A 20431-nucleotide genomic window follows, 5' to 3' on the forward strand; every position below is an offset into this window, starting at 1 on the left:
TAAAACTGAAAAGCTGAAAAGTAGCCTTTGCTCTTCATTGGTACCTACATAGGACTTTCTTACTGAAAATGTCATTAAAAAAATAAAGTCAAATACATATATTTCCAACCAAGTTGGCCTCAAGATACTGAATGAGATTATTAGGCATTACTGTGTGTTCTCAATAAGCATAATTCTCAGTCATAGGGATAGAGATTCTATGACATTAGTGGTATATTTTCTATATAGTTCCATCTTTGGGGGAGGGGAGGAAGGGAAGAAGCATTTAGATACTTACATCAGGATAATAATCTATGCTGGGTACTAAGTGCTGGATGAGGGCTTCCAGGGATCCTGATAGTAAATTGTTGTCATGGTAATATAATCCTTCACAGCCATCTTCTTTGGACTGATACAAGGGCCGGTTATAACCACTGCTGTCAAACATAATGGCAAAAGGAGGAGTCTGAGGCATGTTTTCCTGAAGGCAAATAGAGAGAAGGGAAGAAAACAGCCATGTAATGTGATGCAAAGACAAACGGATCTCTTTGAATGGATTGAATAGTGAGAGGGAAAGAGAAGACACTTTTTTTTTTGAGAAAATACTTCTAAAAGATGTGTTAAGTTTGATAAGAGACTGGAACAAGGCAGGTAACAACTTTTTCTTTAGTTTATTAAAAAAAAAAAGCAGATTTAAACATAAATGCCCTTAGTAACTTAAGCTCACCAAATCAAATACAAAAAAAATTTATTTAACCCAAAGGAACAAATACCAATTTAAATGTATATTCCCAGCCATGAAGCTCAATTCTAAAAAAAAAAAATCAATTAAGATGATCCTCTCTGCTTCTATTTGCTTGAGCAAATTGGTTAGTAACAAAAAGTAAGTTAAGAAAATTAATTTGTCCATGCTTGCAGTGGGGCAGATGCTACATGCCCAGCAGTGAAGAGATTTAATGCCTCTGCTCTTCACTGGAAGACCAGATGCTGCTGATTTTCCCTCCTTTGTGTCAAATCCTATTGGGAAGAAACTCTCTTAAAAGCCCCAGTCCTCCGTCAACACCAGTCTACAAAGGCATCTTATTTTTGGCATCTTTGAGATAAGTATCTTCTCTCCATCTGTGAGCCTGGAAACTCACAAAGCACTTTTCAGAGTGAGCTCAGTGCGAATTAGAGCCTATTAAATTATTAGTTAGACTCGTAGGACCTAATGCCACGCCCAAAGAGAGCACAGACTCTGCTCCAGGCAGCAGGCCTGGACAATGGACACATTCAAAGTGGCACAGGGCTCAGCAATTGAGTGGGTAAACAATGCAGGGAAAGCTGTCCTCCAGAGCTGAGAGGGAGAGGGGGGAGAAGGGCCACTGTCCCAGCTACAATACAACCTGTACTAAGGCCTCCTTTTAAGAGGCCAAAGACGATTTGCATCAAAATGGAGAAAAGTCAAGAGACTTTGAAAATTTACTCCTTGCATCTGTTCAAGTGGAGTTGGATTCCTTACAGAGAAGAAAATGAGGGTGGAGGGTGGAAGAGAACACAGAATGATGAAAACATGTGCCAGGGCAGGGGAAGGTCAGGCAAAGAGCTTCTCTTCTGTGGCCAAAAGAGCAGGTGAAAAAGTCCATCAGGATCAGGCCCCCCTATACTTTTTCTTTTACAAAAATGATGCAAGAGTGGAAAGAGAGACCAAATATTAAGCTCTTTGGCGTCCTGATCCTCCTCTAGCTGAGGCTAGGAAGAAACTCCACAGGAGACAAATGACCACCGACAGGAGGCAAGCCATTGCTGAGAATTTCCCCACATGGAGGTGGCATGGCTCGGGTCATCATTGTTGGGACAGCTGGGGATGATTATAACAGCTGAAGGATTTGAAACCGCAAGGAATTCAAAGAACACAAATGCTGCCCTTAGAGCAAAGGTTCTTAACCTTTTTTTGTGTGTTCCAGGCCCTGCTTTGGTACTCTAGGGAGGCCCATGGAGTCCTTATCAAAATAATGTTTTTAAATGTAGAAAATAAAGCACATGGGATTATACAGGAAACCCAAGGTTAGTGAAAATAAAGATGTCATATTTTCCCAATTCAAGCTCATAGATTCTGAAATCTGGGCATGAACCCTTTGGAGGGAAGGGCAGATGGGTCTGTGTACCTCACTTAAATGGACTGTATATGTAGTCTCCCCATCTAAATAACTATCTAAATAATAAATATAATGTCAAAAATCAGAATTCTCTTTTTCTCTTCAAATCGCCAAGTATATGAGGTATTGGTATGCACCAATGACCAAAGGATCTAATATTCAGGCATATTCTATGTCTTCAAGGAAAGTCAGTTCAGATCCTGATCAATCCAAAAGCATTTATTAAGCCCGATTATGGGCTAAGCACTATCAGAAAGCTTTTTGATACCGTTGCCTTATGCACTACATAAACAGTAGCAATTGTTTTAGCTATTATGTAATAGCTACATGATATATTATGTACAGTATCATACAACAGCTATTATATACAAAATAAAAACAATTCCAGTGGAAATGCTAGCAGCTGGGGGGTTGGGGGAAGGGAGTGGATTAGGAAAAGCCTCATGTCCGAGGAAGTATTTGCTGAGTTTGGAAGGAAAGGACAGATTCTAAGAGGCTCAGATAAGAAAGCGCCTTCTAGCTCTGGAAGTTAGCCTGTACACAGAATAATAATCCTACACACTGAATAAAGAGATCGACTCTTGTGGTCCTTTCTGTCTTCTCTTTTAGAAGTAATCTGAGAGGAATACTGCCCTTATTCTGAGAAACTCAAAGAACTAGGAAATTGATCTTATCTTTACAAAGGGAGTGATATCCAAAAGATTTAGTAAAGGTTACAAGAGATCTCAGTTTCTTCTCAACAGTCAGTGGTGGAATTTACTCTTACCTATATTTGCCATCTGATTTTTTTTAAACCCATATCTTCCATTTTAGAACTAATACTAAGAATAGGTTCCAAGACAGAAGAGAGGTAAGGGTTGGGCAGCTGGTATTAAGTGACTTGCCCAGGGTCACACAGCTGGGAAGTATCTGAGACTAGATTTGAATCTCTTGTCTCTAAGAATGGATCTCTGTCCACTGAGCCACATTCTGATGGCTTTAAACCTTAAATGTTATTAATAACCAGCTATTTATAGTTGTAAATCATAGAATTTAAAACTTGGAAAGGATCTCGGTTCCCTTCTAGTTTAACTCATTTGGACCTCCAGGGAGTTTTCTTGTCTATAGACCATCCTGAGCTTCACTACCATGACTCAGCTACCTTCTCACCTGGAACATCCTTCTACCATGCCGGTCCCCTTCTTCTACTGGTGAATGTGTCCAAGGGCCAGGCTACTAGAGCAGTGAGGTGGCTCATTGGATAGAGTGCTGGGCCTGAAGTCCAGAAGGCTCATCTTCCTGAATTCCAATCCAGCCTCAGACATTTATCAGCTATATTACCTAGGGCAGGTCCCTTCACCCTGCTTGCCTCAGTTTCCTCATCTGTAAAATGAGCTACAAAAGGAAATTGGCAAACCACTCCTGGACCTTTGTCAAGTAAACCTCAAATGAGGTCAAGAAAGAGTCAGACAAACTGAAAAATGACATATCTAGCTACTAATAATTTAATTTCCTTTAATCTATGCTTTTCTGCTTTCTACAACATTTCCCTCCAATTAAAAAAATTGTTTGAGAATGAAAAAACTCAAGTGTGAAGTCTTTCACTAATTTTATCTACCATGCCAGGAATATCATGAGTATTGCTAGATTTCCAAATGAGATGCTAACTATAACAAGAATTCTCCACTGGGCCCTTTGTGTGGAATCTAACAAAGCCTAAAGATGATTTATTTGGACTGTGATGAAATAGAAGAATTAAAAACAGGAAACTCTTGAATGAGGAACATAAGTCTGGTGAGCTTCTTCTGGTTAGAGCAAAATGTTTATAAGTTCAAGGTCAGTCTTCACAAATACTAGTGTGTTCTGTTATCTATATATGAGACTCCTTAAATCTAGCCAACTGTCTCATAAAGATCTGCACTTGGTTATAAACAGAATTAGGAAGTAGAAATAAAAAAGCATAAATTTATGGTGATCATGGACAGGTAGCAAGTATTTCTTATCTTCTAGCTATGTGCCAAGCATTGTACTAAATGCTGGGGATACAAATACAAGTCCCTTCCTCAAGGAGCTTACACTCTAATGGGGTATGATAAGATGATAAGATGGGGTATGATAAGATAAGGTAATGATAAAAATATCATAATGGAGCTGAAATGGGGGAGTACATCCTTCTGGGCAAGGTGGCAAGTCTAGAGAATTAGAAGCATAGATAGAAGGGGAATGAAGCTTGGTAGTCTTTTCTCATAGAGCATTTATTTTCAATTTTCTCAAGTGACAAGACTTCTTTACTTATAGCAATCATAAAAAGTGGGAGGCACCACTACACTGAGGATACAAAAAGGCAAAAACACAGAGCCCTAGCTCTTAAGAAGGTCACAATTTAATGAGGCAAGACAACTCTTAAAACAATTATACATATAGAATATAAGCACTGTAAATAGGAGAAGACAATAATAGTTGACATTTATAGCTTACTATATTCTTATTATCTCATTTGATCCTTTCAATAATCCTAAGAGGTAGGTGCTATTATTATCCCCACTTCACAGATGAGGAAACGGAGGCAAATAGAGGCAAAGTGACTTGTCCAGAGTCATATAGCTCATAAATATCTGTAACTGGATTTAATTTCAGGGCTTCTTGACTCTAGGCCACCTGCTCTGTCCATTGAGCCCCTTGGCTAAAGACCAATAAGTACCCTGATGGTCTAAATTCCTTTCTTTCAACATCTCTTATTACTTGTGAGTTTTCTTCTTCACCCTCCAAATCTCTTTATCCTTGACTTTTCAACTTCTTTCTCTCTTTCTCTAATCCACCTTCAATATGGCTATTTCCTCCTCTAGCTAGATAATCTTGGAAGGTAGTCACCTGGAGAAAGCTGTTTCTATATGCCATGGGTCTCACAAAACCAAAATGTATTATTTAAGGGCTTACACACCAGCCTGGTACTGGTTTACAAATAAATATTCTAATATTTAAAGAATTTATATTTAAAGAATATATGTAATGTTCAAAGAATTAAAATAACACTTCTGATAGGTATAATACCATTACAGTCTTCCCTAAAACTATAAAAGACAACTTTAATTAAAAAAGGAATTCCTTGACAAATTTGGAAAGATGTTTGTCCTTAAAGGTACAGTTTACAAAAATGATTAGGTATGACACCAATTTAACCTATCTAGTTAATATTAATTTCTGGGTATCAGAATAAATCAAGATAAATCCAAAATTTTCTTTAATAAAAAGCAAGTATATGAATATATTCATTAAAGATCAATGAATTTAAAGGTATTTGGATCTTTGTCTCTAAGGTTGGTATTTCATTCTGTTTACTTTTTATTTTATTTTTTTGGTGGGAGGGAAGGATCTTGACTTGTGATTCCATTGGTATAGGAACTCCTTCTATTAAAGCAAATCAAGACCTAATCTAAAATTTAACAGCTCCCTAGAATTCCCTGGAAGAACTGAGAGGTTTTCCAGTGTCATATATGTATGTATGAGAGATGGAATTTGAATGCTGCCTCCGCATATCTCAGTAAATTTTTTTGAAACCTTTCCCCATGTGTTTTGACCTTCTCTTGTCTCTGTCACTATGGTTAGTACTTTCTTTCCTTAGTGTTGGCACAATCAGAGCTTTTATAGTATGTGGTGACAAGAAGGTAAATAATGATAGCTAGGTGGGACCTCTTCATCTTACAGTAATATAGTCATGGGGAGTCTGGTCTGGCTTTTCCTGTGGTGTGTTCCCCTGGAAAAATCTTGTCTGTCAGCCCATGTTGTGTGGTTCAATTTCTCAGGACTGCCAAAGGGTCAGCACAGATACATTCTTTTTTTTTTTTTTTTTTAATTTTAAACCCTTAACTTCTGTGTATTGACTTAATAGGTGGAAGAGTGGTAAGGGTAGGGAATGGGGGTCAAGTGACTTGCCCAGGGTCACACAGCTGGGAAGTGTCTGAGGTCAGATTTGAACCTAGGACCTCCTGTCTCCAGGCCTGACTCTCAATCCACTGAGCTACCCAGCTGCCCCCCACAGATACATTCTTAAGAGTACTTTGGTTACTTTCTCTAGTCTCCAGGGTGTGTCTTCAAAGAACAGTAAGTATCCTGATGGCCTAGATTCCTTTCTTTCACTATCTCTTGTCACTTGTGGATTCTCTTAAATCTTTTTACCTTTTAGTTTACTCCTATCCCTCTCTACCCCCAATACACTTTCAAAACTGCTATTTCCTTTCCTAACTTTGGCAAATCCCGGGTAAAAATTTCTTTAATTCCTTTTCCCTCCCTGCAGTAAAAAACCTGACCTCTTAAACTGGATGGGGATTCCTAACTTTTTGGGGGTCATAGCTTTGGTAGCCTACACCTTCTTAGAATGATGTTTTTAAATGCATAAAATAAGAGGATTACAAAGGAAACAATTATATTTAAATATGTTGTTCAGACCTAGTTATCAATATATTAAAAGTTTCAAGTTTATATATTTCCTAAAATCAATTCATAAAGCTCCAAGGAATCTATGGATCCCAGGCTAAGAATTCCTAGTTTCAAAGATAGGCTCAAATTATCAAGTTGAATACTAATTTTCCATAATAGTTTGATATTTACCTACTTTTGTAGAAAAAGTGAGAATTTTTCCTGTACAAATAATAAAGGACAATAGTTTTATTCAGTTGACTTCGAATGGGACTCCCCTAGAAGCTAGTTCTTGTACAATTAGTCCCCATGTGACTTACAAACAAATGGATTGTGTTCCAAAAGTTTGTAAACAACTTAAAACCTTGAGCCCATTTTACCAAAGCTAAATGGTTTTTAATTTCACAAGTGAGTCCATAAAACCCTAAGTAACATGTGATTTAGTCAAAGTTTAATGTTCAAAATACCTGTTTTTCAAAAGTTGCAGTGTAGTTTTAAGCCACTAAAGCCTGTATATAGTTTGTCTTCGTTAGGAACATTGTGGAAAGACAGCAACAATTTTTCCCACCTCTGCCCTCTCTTCCTCCCACCCATCACCAAGTTCAAAGACAGCCTACACCAACAGAAAAAAGAATATACCCAAGGGCTCAGAGGACACTTTTCCAGTACTTTGGCAGGGAATACAAGCCCAGTGGAACTGAGTACTGGCTGTTCACATTTCCAAAGCGTTTTTAAGGTAGGATGTTAATAAAGGCAATGATAATAAATTCACTAAAACCTATGGTGCCGAGACACATCCCTAACAATGAGACATGCCAAGTCTCCAAGTTAAGAGGTTTGTTGAATAGAGTTCAAAAAAGAGAAACACTTAATTGACTGCCTTTTGAACAAAGATATTAAAAGTTATATATACTATTAAATGGAAGTCAACCTAATAATATTTTAAAATCGTTAACATTACTGATTTCAAATAATACTTTAAAACAGAGGCAGTGGACATTTATCCAACATGGGATAAATGGATTCTCAGAACAAGAGAAATATAGATCTAAATGGAGGGTTTTCAATCTGGGATTTGTGGATAAGATTCCAGAGAAGTCACCTTGGATAAGGAAAAAAATTATATCTTTATTTCAATATAACTGGTCTCCTTTGTCATCCTATGAATTTCATATAAACATGATTTTGAGAAGAGGTCCACAGGCTTCAACAGATTGTAAAGGAGCTAGGACACCAACAAATTAACAACAGAAGGTATGTAACTGAATGATACCTCAAAAGACCAAGCCACCATGTTAACTCAAAGACTGTTTTTTGTTTTTGTGTCAGTTGACATACCTGGTTTTTCTAGTTTTAATATCCCTAATCCAGAGTCAGGTCTTCCTGTAAAACTCTCCTGTTGGTAAATAAAAACAATTGTCCTTCTTACTAGCAATAGGGTAAACTTAGCTGAAAAATTCCTTGCCTTTGCCAAGATACAATATCTCAGAGGGGCAACTAATTTAGAGATAATAGACTGTGACCTTCCTGCACCTTCTTTTGCCAGGTTCAGCCTGATTGACTCAGGAGTGATGGAAGCAAACTTTTTGTGGTTCAAAGGACAGATTGATGGAAAAGGCATGCCTAATGGCTTCAGACAAGCTAAAGAACAAGATGAAAAGCTGCCTTCTACTAAATCACTGGCTAAGATGTTATTTATGATCAAGCAGGTGCAGTCAAGAAAGAAAAGGAGGAGGTTTCAGGTGGCGACTCAAATTGGAAAAGAGAATGAGGAAAACAGAAAAATGGGGGTTGATTCAACATATCTCTTATCACTTGGATGTAATTTCTTTAGTCATAAAATATCAGTGTTGTAAGGAACCATGGACAGCATTCATTCTGATGAAATGTTTGCTCAAGGAGAATTAGCAGCAATATCCCAAGGGTTTGGAGTCAGAAAACCTGAGTTCAAATGCCATTTCCAATAGGTATGAACATGGATAATACTTAAACTATCTATCTCAGGGCAGTGTACTGAAAAAAAAAACTTTTATAAACCTCAACGTGCTCCATAACTGTAAGTCAGTCTACCTTTCTTCATTAATCAGGTAAGGAAAATGAGGTCCTGGAAAAGTGAAATTATTTACCTAATGTTACTTAAGGTCACTAAATCATTGGCATATCAGGAATCAATTTCCAAATCCCTTCATATGATTACAATTTTCTAGCCTAGCCCTCTTTTCCTTTTCTAAATGTCTTAATCTGAAAAGCCTCAATGAGCACTAACTGAAACAGCCTCTAACCAATATATTTGAGTGGTATCAAGATAGCTTTGTATATGAAGATGTTACTGACTGGTGGTTAAAACTGATGGAGATGTGCTTTAAACATTTGGAGGTACACATCTGGAATCTGAAGAGGTTGAAGTTAAGAGATAAAAGTTTTGGAAAATGCACAGACCTGTCAGGTAATGTAGTAGTAAATGACATTATCAAGTGAGAAAGGTTAGAACAGAAGGAAAGACATCAGGAGAATCTTGGGGAACATCCACCTTGAGAAATCATCAAGGAATCAATGAGTCAGTAGAAAGAAGGAAAATGTGGAGGTTCAAATAAACAACAAACTAGGAGAAGAAAGGTATCTCTGAAACTAAGGAAAAAGCAAGATATTTAAAAAGAAAAAGGTAGTTTATTGTGTCAAATTCTGTAGAGAATAAAATACAAAATGTACTAAAAGCATTCCTGCTCACTAAATAAAAAATGATTATTTATTTCACTTTTCTCCTGTCCCCCCATGAATGCTGAAGAATACCAAATTCATAGTGAGAAGCTGAGCACTCATCAAAAGGGATCATTTAGATTAGATAATTGATAGTCATTTTCCTTCTCATGGACATCTTGGTCCTTTCCAGCTCTGGAGATGAGGTCTGAAAAAGGCTTTGAATTGGATGATTACATCACCAGTGACCTTTGAGAAAGCATGAATGGAAGAAAAAAAGACCCACTTACATAGAACCTACTAAGGACTAGGTACTAATATCTTCCCTAGGTGACAGAGCAGGAAATATGATATCCAGGGCAGATGAATGTGAAGTCTAGTGGGTTGGATATGAAGAATGGTCTGGGCCTAACTAGTTATAGTGGTAGCTGAGTTTTCTATCATCCATCAATTAAGATAGCTAGGTCCCAGAACAGAAGTTCAAAGCTGAGTAGATCATCATCCCTCCCCACTCCCAAAGTGGAGAGCTTGATTTCAAGGAGACACCTATCTTGGGTATCATATTTTCTGTTCTGTTACCTAGGGAAGATGGTCCTTAGTAGACAGTTGGACAATATTTTTCCCCCTTCCATTCATGCTTTCTCAAAGGTCACCAGTGAGGAAATTGAGACAGCAAATATAAACAACTTTCTCAAGAATTAAATGCCATGAAAGAGAAAAAAAGAGAGTAGTAGTTGAGGCAGATGGGCCACCGGAAGTTTTTTATTTTTTAATTTTAAGAATTGGATGCCTGAGGCACATCAAAAGAAAGGAGTAGAAAGGGCCAGCTGGAAGATACATGAATGAGAGGAGAGATAAGACTACTAGTTCAAGGTCCTAGAGAAACAGTGAAGGATTGAGGGCACATGTGGAAAAGGATTAGCAAAGAGAAGGCATATTTCTTACTTTAAGACAAAGTCAGGAGAATAGGTGATGTTATTAGAAGTTTGGAGAAGAAAGGTTGAAGGAGTTTCTTTCAAAGAGCCTCAGTCTTTTCAGTAAAAACAGAGGTGGTAACCATCTAATAACAATATTAATAGCCAATATTTATATAGTACTTTAAACTCTATAAAGTACTTTAGATATGTAATGTTCCTTGATTCTCACAACCTATAAGGAAGGTTTTTTAAAAAATTATTTCTATTTGACAGATGAACTTTGAAAGTATATTTGTTCTGTGAAAGAAATCAGATCCAATATCCTAGAATTAATGATTTCTAATTCCCTGGCTAGATTCCAGAAGGACTATGTATTTGGGGGTGGGGTGGGGTTTCATGGCTTAAGGAAGAATAATAAATAGGTCTCTTGTAAGTAGTATAGCTATTTAGGCTCTTTTTTCAGACATCTGCCTTGGGCAGACTTAAACTTTAAGGTTGCTTAAAGGGCAATGGAGAAGTCCATGATGGGCACAAGAAGTCTGTTACATTTTGAATAGAATTAGCTTAAAGGAGGTCAGAGAGTAGATTATCAGAAAAAGAAGTGATCTGGTCATGTGGCTGGAGACAGGGAAAACCAGCAGCTAACCTTTTGCTATCAGCATGATGCTAAGAGTTCCAAAGTAGTCCTTCCTGGGCATTGTGGGCAGACTGTGGAAAACTGACCAGAGAAATAGGGCATAATAAGAATAGCTGGAAAAGCAATGATGAGTTGTAATTGACAAATTTTAGCAAGAAATCTTGCCCATGGAAGAATTTATGACCAAACAAGAGATAGAGAATATTATAAGATGTAAAGTGAGTACTTTTGCTTATATTCACTTGAAACTTTTGTACAAATAGAAATAATAGAACTAAGATTAGAAGGGAAACAACAAACTGGGAAAATTTTTTTATAACAAATATCTGTGATAAAGGGTTAATTTTTCACATTTATAGAGAACTAAGTCAAATTTATAAGAATACAAGCCATTCCCCCAATTGACAAATGGTCAAAGGATATGAACAAGCAATTTTCAGATGAAGAAATCAAAGCCATCAATAATCTCATGAAAAAATGTTCTAAATCACTCTTGAATAGAAAAATACAAATTAAAACAACAACAAGGTACCACCTCACACCTATCAGATAGGCCAAAATAATAGCAAAAGAAATTGATAAATGTTGGAGGGGATGTGGCAAAATTAGGACACTAATGCATTGCTTGTGGAGTTGTGAACTGATCCAACCATTCTGGAGAGTGATTTGGAGCTATGTCCAAAGGAATATAAAACTGTGCACACCCTTTGATCTGATAATACCACTACTGGGTCGGTATCCCAGAGAGATAATCAAAATGGGGAAAGGACCTACTTGTACAAAAATAGCAGCTCTTTTTGTAGTAGCAAAGAATTGGAAATTGAAGGGATATTCATCAGTTGGAGAATAGATGAACAAATTGTAGTATATGTTGGTGATGTAATACTAATGTGCTATAAGAAATTATAAGCAAGATGAGTTCAGAAAAAGCTGCTAAGTTCTAAAGAAACTGATGCAGAGTGAAATAAACAGAACTAGGAGAGCATTGTACATAATAGCAGCAATATTGGACGATGATTATCTGTGAAAACTTGGCTACTCTTAACAATGAAATGATTTGGGACAGTCCTGAAAGACTTATAAAGGTGAATGCTATCAACTGTTGGAGTCATTTTTCAATCAGTATATTTATGGTTTTCTTTTGGGATTTGGTTATGTATGAGTTTGCTCTTACAACAATGACCAATATGGTATTTTACATGACAACAAAGATAAATTTTTTAAAAAAGGAAGCAGATAAAGGCATTCACAAAGGATAAAATAGATACTTTTGATTATATAAATTTGAAAAGCTTTCGGACAAGCAAAATTACTGCCACTAAGCATATGAAAGTTTAACCCACATCAGTAATAATGCAAGAAATGGGAACCAGAACAACTATGCATTTTCACTTCACACTCAGGAAATCAACAAAGATGACAAAATTGAGATATAGTCAGTGATAGAGTTGTGGGCAAGGAAGACACACTAATAGAGTTGGTAAATGTCTGAATCTAATTATAATACAAAGCAATATAAAATTTGCAAGGAAAAATGACTAAAATGCTCACATCCTTTGACCTAGATAATCCATTGCTAGTTATGTAACCCAAGTATGCCAGTGATAAAAAGAAAGTACATATACTAAATATTTATAGCATTAATTTTTTTATAGTAGCAAAGAAAAGGAAAAATGGAGATGCCCACTGATTGGATAATAAATTATATTGTGGCACATAAATGGAAAGTAATATTACTGTGCTATAAGAAATGAGAAATGTGAAGAATTCTTTGGACCACAAAAGACATATAAATGACTGCAGTGAAAAAAATACAGAAAACAATAAAAAAAAAAGAAATCTTTCCCATCCTGAACCAAGTCACTTAGCTTCTATTTGACTCAGCTTACTCATCTATAAAATGGGAATAAAAAGAGCTCTCATCTCCTGGAGTTGTTGGGAAAATTAAATGAGATAATAATTGTAAAGCATTTAGCACGGTGCTGGACAAATAGCAGATGCTTAATAAAAGTTAGTCGCTATTATTGGGGGAAAAAAAGAAAGAAACCTTTCCCAGTCCTTAATTTTAGTTCTTTCCTTCTGAAACTACCCTCAATTTGCACTTCTTTCTAAACAGTTGTTTGCATGTTGCTGCCCCTTTTATACTGTGAGTTCCCTGGACCCAGGCCAGCCTTTTGCCTTTGTATCTCAAGTGTTTAAAACATAGTAGATGCTTTTGATATTAGTGAGGTCACATATCTGTTGAAGTACCAAAATAATGTTACTGTGTGAATTTTCCTCCCAGTTATACTCCTTTTTTGCCTCTGTTCATCTTTATTTTCAATGAAGGATATACTGAATGCTACTTTATAATGGCTTATTTTCATTTTCATCAGGGGAAATTAAAACTGAAAGTCAAATTTTTCTCTCTCTCTCTCTTCCTCCTTCCCTCCCTCCCTCCCTCTCTTACTCTCAACATTTAATTTATCTTCTGTCTGAAAGGATGTCTATCAATTGGGGAATGGTTGAACAAGTTGTGGTGTATAATTGTAATGGAATACTACTGTGCCATAAGAAACGAACAAAAATGTTAAAAAAAACCCTAAAAGACTTATATGATGTGATGTAAAATGAAGTGAGCAGAACCAGGAGAACATTATACACAACAACTGCAATAATGTATGGTCATCAACTGCAGAAATGCAAGGGACTCATGACAACAAAAGTTATCCCTGGCTGTAGAAGGAACTGATGGAATCTGAATGTAGATTGAAGTACATCATTCTTCACTTTATTTCCTCCATGAATACTTTCTCTAATGTGAGACATGTCTTCTTTCACAACATGAACATGGAAATAGTTATTGTATAATAATACATGTACCAACTATGTCATAGTACCTGCTATTTTGGGGAAGGGGTGGTGATGGGAGGAAGGAAGAGAATATAGATCACAAAGTGACAAAAAAAATCCCAATTATTGAAAACTACATCCACATGTAATCTGGAAAAAAATTAAAATTTAATTAAGAAAACAAAAACAGATTTATTGCAGTACCTAGACTCCTTCACTAGATGGGCCCTTACTTCCTCATGGTTTCGAAAGGTTGAGTTTCACTCTTGCAACCTGCTGATTAGAGTAGCAAAAACAAGTAATCATATCTCTAAATAAAATGTTTTGTAAATTGGCTTCTGTGCCCTTGAGAATTATTTATGAAAGGATCAAGTCACATGATATAGTGTTTGGAAAGTACACTGGGTGAGGACAGTTTCTACCCTTGGTTCTCATTGGATACCCATCTTTTATAAGAGTGGAATATTCCAGCTTCTCAGGAGAATAACTTATCTTCTGATTTTTAAAACAAATCCAAGTACTTTAAACAGCAATCAAAGCCAGTGAAAGGTTTAAGCCAAAATTGTTATGTAGAAAAAATAAACACAATGATGACACCCTTTGATAATACAAATTCTCTTTTCTAAAGTCTATTCATCAAAACAGGAAAACAAAATTCAGTAATAGCTCTTGGTGGCAGGTGGAATTTTCTATTTACACTGTATTATGTAACAGTTACTACAGTGACAGAACACTGAGAAACTGGTTTAAAATACATCCTCCAAACAGGGTTCTTGGATTAAAGATTCATTTTTCTTGCTTACTCTCCTTTAAATTTTATGCTCTCACACATTCAATAAAATTTTACAAAATCACACATTTTTCCTTTCCAAAAGAGCACTGCAAAGGGATGCTCTGCTAAATGAATTCTGATTCTTACACAGTTTAAAGAATATAATATTTTAAAAGTTCCTTTTCAAGGAACAGTTGAATAATATCCAAATACTGGAGATCAATGAAGTATATTAGCAACATAAGGCTTCACATTTAAATTTAACAACAGTGATCACTAAACAAAGAATTTAGGATAGTCTTATGAAGGGCATCTCAAGTTAAGTGTTTCCTATATGTCAGAAACCAAAATAAAATTAGGTTCCAAAGAACCTGCTCTTTGCTCTTTAAATGTATTTACAGAATGAAAAGTGGAGATGCAGGGATGGGGAAGGCAGCTAAGAAAAGGGAATGTTTTCAAAGTTTTGCATGCCATTAATATATTTAATTTCCATATCCAAATATTAACATTTCCTTCTCTGTTTCCTTCCATTCATTTAAAATTAAAACAAATAATGCATTTATAAAGTCATTGGACATCTGTGTTTTCCAGTTCTCCTTCCCTTCTCTTCCTTCTCCAGAACAAATCAGAGTTCTCTAAGCCTCTCATTCTAGTTTCTACCTCATAGTGCTCTAAGTGTATGTGTTGGCAGTCAGAAAAATGGCTCATAGGATCAGAAAGCCAAGGAGGGTCTATATAATCTAGTCCAACACCTCTTATTTTACAGAGGAGAGAAAAAATTGAAATTGCACCCAAATTCACATAATTAGTGAGTGGTGAATGTTTCTGGATGACTTGCTTGATTGACCAGGCCCCAAAGTCAGGTGGCCTGATTCTCTCAGTCAGCATGATACTCTCTCTCCCCATCTCCATCATTCCTATTGATTATTATTTTTTATCTTTAAATGTTTGTGGGGTCTGTCAGGGAGAGAGGAAAGAGGAGAGTCAGGGATTTAACTATTATAATTATATGAAGGGTCATGATTTAAAAACAAATAAAATAGACAGGACTTAATCACTCTGGATCAAATTACAGCAGGGTTCCTCTTCCCAAAAGCCCTTCAATTAGGGGCTATCCTCACTAGACTTTCCATTCTATGGTAAGAGTGCTGAATTTGGAATCAGATCCTGGGAAAAGCAGCAATGAAACTTAGCAGCTGGATCACTTAACCCTTCCAAAGTGTCCTCTGAGCTTCCTCAGCTGTAAAATAATCATTCACCTCCACAAAGTGTTATTGTGAGGAAAGTGCTTTATAAAAAATGTAAATGCTCAGACAAAAGGAGAGCCATTATAATTATTATTCATTCCTACTCCACCTCTACCCTCTTATAAGGAAGGTCCAATGCCTTCTACCCAACACCTTAATTTTCTGGTAGTTCAAATTCCATTTTCCGTGAGAAATCTCATTAGATCAGGGTTTCCTTTTTTCTTCTCCATCCTACCTGGCAACTAGGCTCCCCTGAATACTAGGCATATCACCTTGTACTATTTTCCCTCTTGTCAATTTGAATATTTTGTATTTTAAGTAATGAGTTTTTTTCTTCCTTTTTAGGGGTCATATTAATAAGCATTTTGCTTATTGTCCCAAGCAGCATAGACTCTTATAGATCCTATTTCTTTGTATTCTTTTTCTAAACTACATATAGTACCTGTCATTCCGATGAAGCTTAATAAACACCTTTTATAATTATGATGGGAATATGTGCATCATGACATTCTAGCTGGAGCAGTGGTTAAAACAGGAAAGGGCACAGAAAAAAATGTGGCAAAAGTAAATGCCAAGAAGTTCATAATACCAGCCCTGAATGAACAGAAATCCAATGAAGCTACAGAATTTATGGACCAGAGATGTCACCAAATCCAACGGATATAAAATAAGAGGTATACAGATCAATGACCACTTTCATGATCTTTACTAAATAACCTAAGGTAAAGGTCATAAGATCATGAAAGGAAACATTTGCTTAAATCAATTAAAAAACTTCTCTTCAGTGATTGCCTGCTAAAAATTGAGTAAGAAATAAGGCTTAAATTTGAAGCAGAACCCTGCAGTAACAGAGCTTACAATTTGTAACTTGCTGCATATCTTTTCATTGGCCCAATTGAAAGGAAGACACTCTATAATGATGCACCCCCCTCCAATGTGTCAAAAATTGCCAGATTCAACCTCTTTCATTTTTATTTCATAAGTTGTTGCAGCAAGTGCTTCTAAAATTCAAGTCCATTGTAGATGCACTTTGAAACAGAACTTTCCAGAAATGAATAGGCTCCCTCTGAGATAGGGGTCTAGAGGCTAAAACCTAGCCTCTAGTTGGTTCTGGTCATTCCAGGAATTGATATGTAGGGTAGGGTAGTCCCTTGGATTGAGGACCTCTGGGCTTCCTTCAAACACTATGATTCCATTAAGTTGTAGATCACATTTTTACTTGTCATTTTCCTCCCAAATAGTGACAATCATTTTCTCCAGTATTTTATGTCAAGTGAGAATATTTCCTGTTTCTCAGCATGCAAACAACACTACAGTCCAACTTCCCCTAGTTTCCGATTTAGTGTGATCATCACATGCTTTGCTCTAACACTATTTTGGTGGAGGTAGGAAAAATTATTTGTTGCAAATGCATCAGACTCCACTTATCACCATCCAAAGGCGAACCAGATTGTGTACCTCAGTTCATACAAATATCGCAGTGGAGATTCCTTGGGAACTAGGATTCTACAGAACACATATCCAGAGATAGTAAATACACGTGTACATTGTACACTGTGCAGGTGCTAGTGAAGGCTGTGGAGGTGGGCATGTGTACACACAGGCATAGCAACTGCGGTGACTCAGCTCCCTGCCCTCTCCTCCCCTCTCCTTGGACGTGCCCCGGGCACTTGCCACCATCCAGTTGAAATCACTTGTCTTCATAGATGGACCAGGTTGCAATTCACCCGAGCTCACCTAGTTTAGGTCTCAGAGGTTGGAAGGACTTCCCATGTGGCCCAGAGCCCCATTACTTTTCTCTGCCTGGTATCAGCCATAGTTTACATTGTTTACCCAGTCAAGATCTATTTCTACTAGCATTCCAGATTCTCTTCACCAGGCTCTGGGAGTTGGGGTGGCAAGAACGATAGCCTTGGAATGACCTTGGTTCAAATTCCACCTCGGCTGTTTACTACCTGCATGACCTTGGGCGAGGCACTAAGTTACTTTAGTTTCCTCATGAGTAAAATGTGGGGTGTGTGTGTAAGGACTGGTTTCTGTTCAAAACTATGAGGTATGCCCATGTTAGGGGCACAAGACATTACCTCAAACAGCTCGATCTACGAGTGAGATATAATCAGAAACGGAGGCTTTTAACCGGTTCCTCCCCCCCCCCCCCCAATCGTTAACGAAAAGCAACAATCGGAAAAATAAATCCTTGGGAAGAGTACTAACCAGAAAGAAAACTCTTCCCTCAGCTCCAACTTCTACCGCTCTCCACTATCTATCTGTCTTCCCTGTAACTAGTCTTATCAGATAATAGCACTTGGCTCACCTGCCAACCAGACCAAAACAACCACCCACCGAGGAGAAAGAAAGGAGGGAGGGAGGCAGCGGCGCTGAGAGAGGTGGGGGAGGGAAGAAAGGACCGGAGAGGAGAGGAGAGGGAGGTCGTGCAAAACAAAAACAAAAACATTGCCGACGACACAGAGACCCGAAGGGGAAGATTCCATCAAAGTAGCAAACTCCAGAAAGTTGCTTTCTGTCCAGTTCAGATCCACGCGAGCAGCCCCTGGCACCTGTTGGGATGGGAAATAACTCAGATAGATGGAGCTGAACCAACCTCAAGCACCAGGTGACTCAATCCTTCCTACTAGCAGCAGTCTGCTGCCTGGGCAGTCCACGGGCTCCCTAGGTCCTTTTGGAGTGGTTTTGCTTAGGGGAAGGGACGTGACGCTCTTCACCAGGGAAAAACCAGCCTAGTTCTTTGCTGCGCCTTTCTCGACCCGCAGTGCTCCTTTTCAGTCCTGGCGAACAGCTTCAAGTAGCCGCAATCTCAGGAGCCAGGGTCCATCGGCACCAGCTCCCGGGACGCAGCAACCAGCCAGAGCGATCCGCACCGGAGGTGCTTCCTCCGGCTTCTGACTCTCTCTAGGGGGGAAGAGGGACGACCTGTACGGAGCCAAGGTCCCGGGGCACCTGGCTACCGCGAGCCCTCCCTGCTGCGAGCCTCGGACTCCGAGAACAATGCGCGGAGGTGGACGAGCTGAGAGTCGGTCCCCGAGGTTGCCAGACAATCCACGACCCCGCACACTCTCAGCGCGCGCGCACACACCCCCTTTCCGGTAGCTCAGCGGCTCACCCCGCCCCTCCCCGCCCCCCGACCGAGCCGAACCAATGGAGGGAGCTACCCTCCCACCACCGCCTCTTTCCCCTTCTCCCCCCAACCCCTCCTCGCTCCACAAAGGCACTGGCTGCTGCCCTGTCCCAGCTTCAGAGCGGGCGGGGACACCAGGCTCCACCCGGGGTGCTGAGGCTGGAGAGCTACTGTGTCCCGAAAGCCCTTCCTTTTCTGTGCGGTCTGCTAGAGACAGTGTGCACTTCCTCCTGCATGTACCTGCCTCCGGCTTTTATTGCTGACCAGAGTGTACCCGAAAAGTTGTGGAGACTCTCGGAGTTGACCTGCTCGACTAGTAACGTAGTATCTAGTAGCATAGCTTGGAACCAGAGGATTACTTTCCTTGAACTTTTCCTTTTTTTTTTTTTTTAATATTTTTTAACTTAAGTTTTAAAAAAGAAATCTGACCCTCCCAACTGAACAATGTCGGTTTTTTTGTTTGTTGTTCGTTTTTGTTTTTTAAGATCTGTAAAGGTCTTTCCCTAGTTTCGCAACGCAAATTTCCACATTAGCCATGTAGAACAATGTACGGCCCTTTTTGCTTTTTTTAGGTTCATCCTCTCTCGGGCAGGAGGCGTGTTTTATAGTCATTCTTTTGCGTTGATCAGCGTTCCAGAATGTTTCAAAATTGGTTTTCATTACCTTTGCAGTTATGGTATAAATTGTTTTGGTTGTGCTCAAATCATTTCATCTAGGATTCTAGGTCTTCGCGGTTGCCTCTGAAATTTCGTCATTTCTTATGGCCCAATGACATTACATTACCATAATTTTCTAAACAACAACAAAAATTAATCAATTTGACCTTAAATAGAGAAGTCAGCTTCAGATTTTGGACATTTAAAAATTGGTAATGTTTTAATCTAAAGTGCTTGGAAACCATCTAGGGACAAAAACAAAAGGAGCGCTTTAAAAAATCCTGGGCCCCCTCCTTCTAAATTAGAAAAAGAACATAAATTGGACAAAGCGATCTTTAAGAGTCACATCAACTCTAAAACCTATAGTAACAAAAAAAGGGATCTTCAAATGGAGGAAAAATGGAACGGAGAAGTGGACTCCTTCCTAAATTTTTTTTTTTTTGCCTCATCTGTGACTCCTTTCCTTTCCTTTCCTTTCCTTTCCTTTCCTTTCCTTTCCTTTCCTTTCCTTTCCTTTCCTTTCCTTTCCTTTCCTTTCCTTTCCTTTCCTTTCCTTTCCTTTCCTTTCCTTTCCTTTCCTTTCCTTTCCTTTCCTTTCCTTTCCTTTCCTTTCCTTTCCTTTCCTTTCCTTTCCTTTCCTTTCCTTTCCTTTCCTTTCCTTTCCTTTCCTTTCCTTTCCTTTCCTTTCCTTTCCTTTCCTTTCCTTTCCTTTCCTTTCCTTTCCTTTCCTTTCCTTTCCTTTCCTTTCCTTTCCTTTCCTTTCCTTTCCTTTCCTTTCCTTTCCTTTCCTTTCCTTTCCTTTCCTTTCCTTTCCTTTCCTTTCCTTTCCTTTCCTTTCCTTTCCTTTCCTTTCCTTTCCTTTCCTTTCCTTTCCTTTCCTTTCCTTTCCTTTCCTTTCCTTTCCTTTCCTTTCCTTTCCTTTCCTTTCCTTTCCTTTCCTTTCCTTTCCTTTCCTTTCCTTTCCTTTCCTTTCCTTTCCTTTCCTTTCCTTTCCTTTCCTTTCCTTTCCTTTCCTTTCCTTTCCT

General features: G+C 38.2%; 1 protein-coding gene across 1 annotated transcript in view; it reads right to left on the reverse strand.

The window, feature by feature from the left end:
- The window catches only part of RASGEF1B (RasGEF domain family member 1B), a 43785-nt gene extending 25258 nt beyond the window's left edge, over positions 1–18527 (reverse strand). The window contains exons 1-2 of the mRNA XM_044682423.1: positions 18217–18527; positions 278–460 (exon numbers count right to left, since the gene is read on the reverse strand). Coding sequence (XP_044538358.1) covers positions 278–454 — 177 coding nt within the window. The 5' untranslated portion in view covers positions 455–460; positions 18217–18527. The remainder of the gene's footprint in view (positions 1–277; positions 461–18216) is intronic.
- Between the last annotated feature and the right edge of the window lie 1904 nt (positions 18528–20431).

The sequence above is a fragment of the Gracilinanus agilis genome, chromosome 6 (assembly GCF_016433145.1).
Source record: "Gracilinanus agilis isolate LMUSP501 chromosome 6, AgileGrace, whole genome shotgun sequence".
Lineage (NCBI taxonomy): Eukaryota > Metazoa > Chordata > Mammalia > Didelphimorphia > Didelphidae > Gracilinanus > Gracilinanus agilis.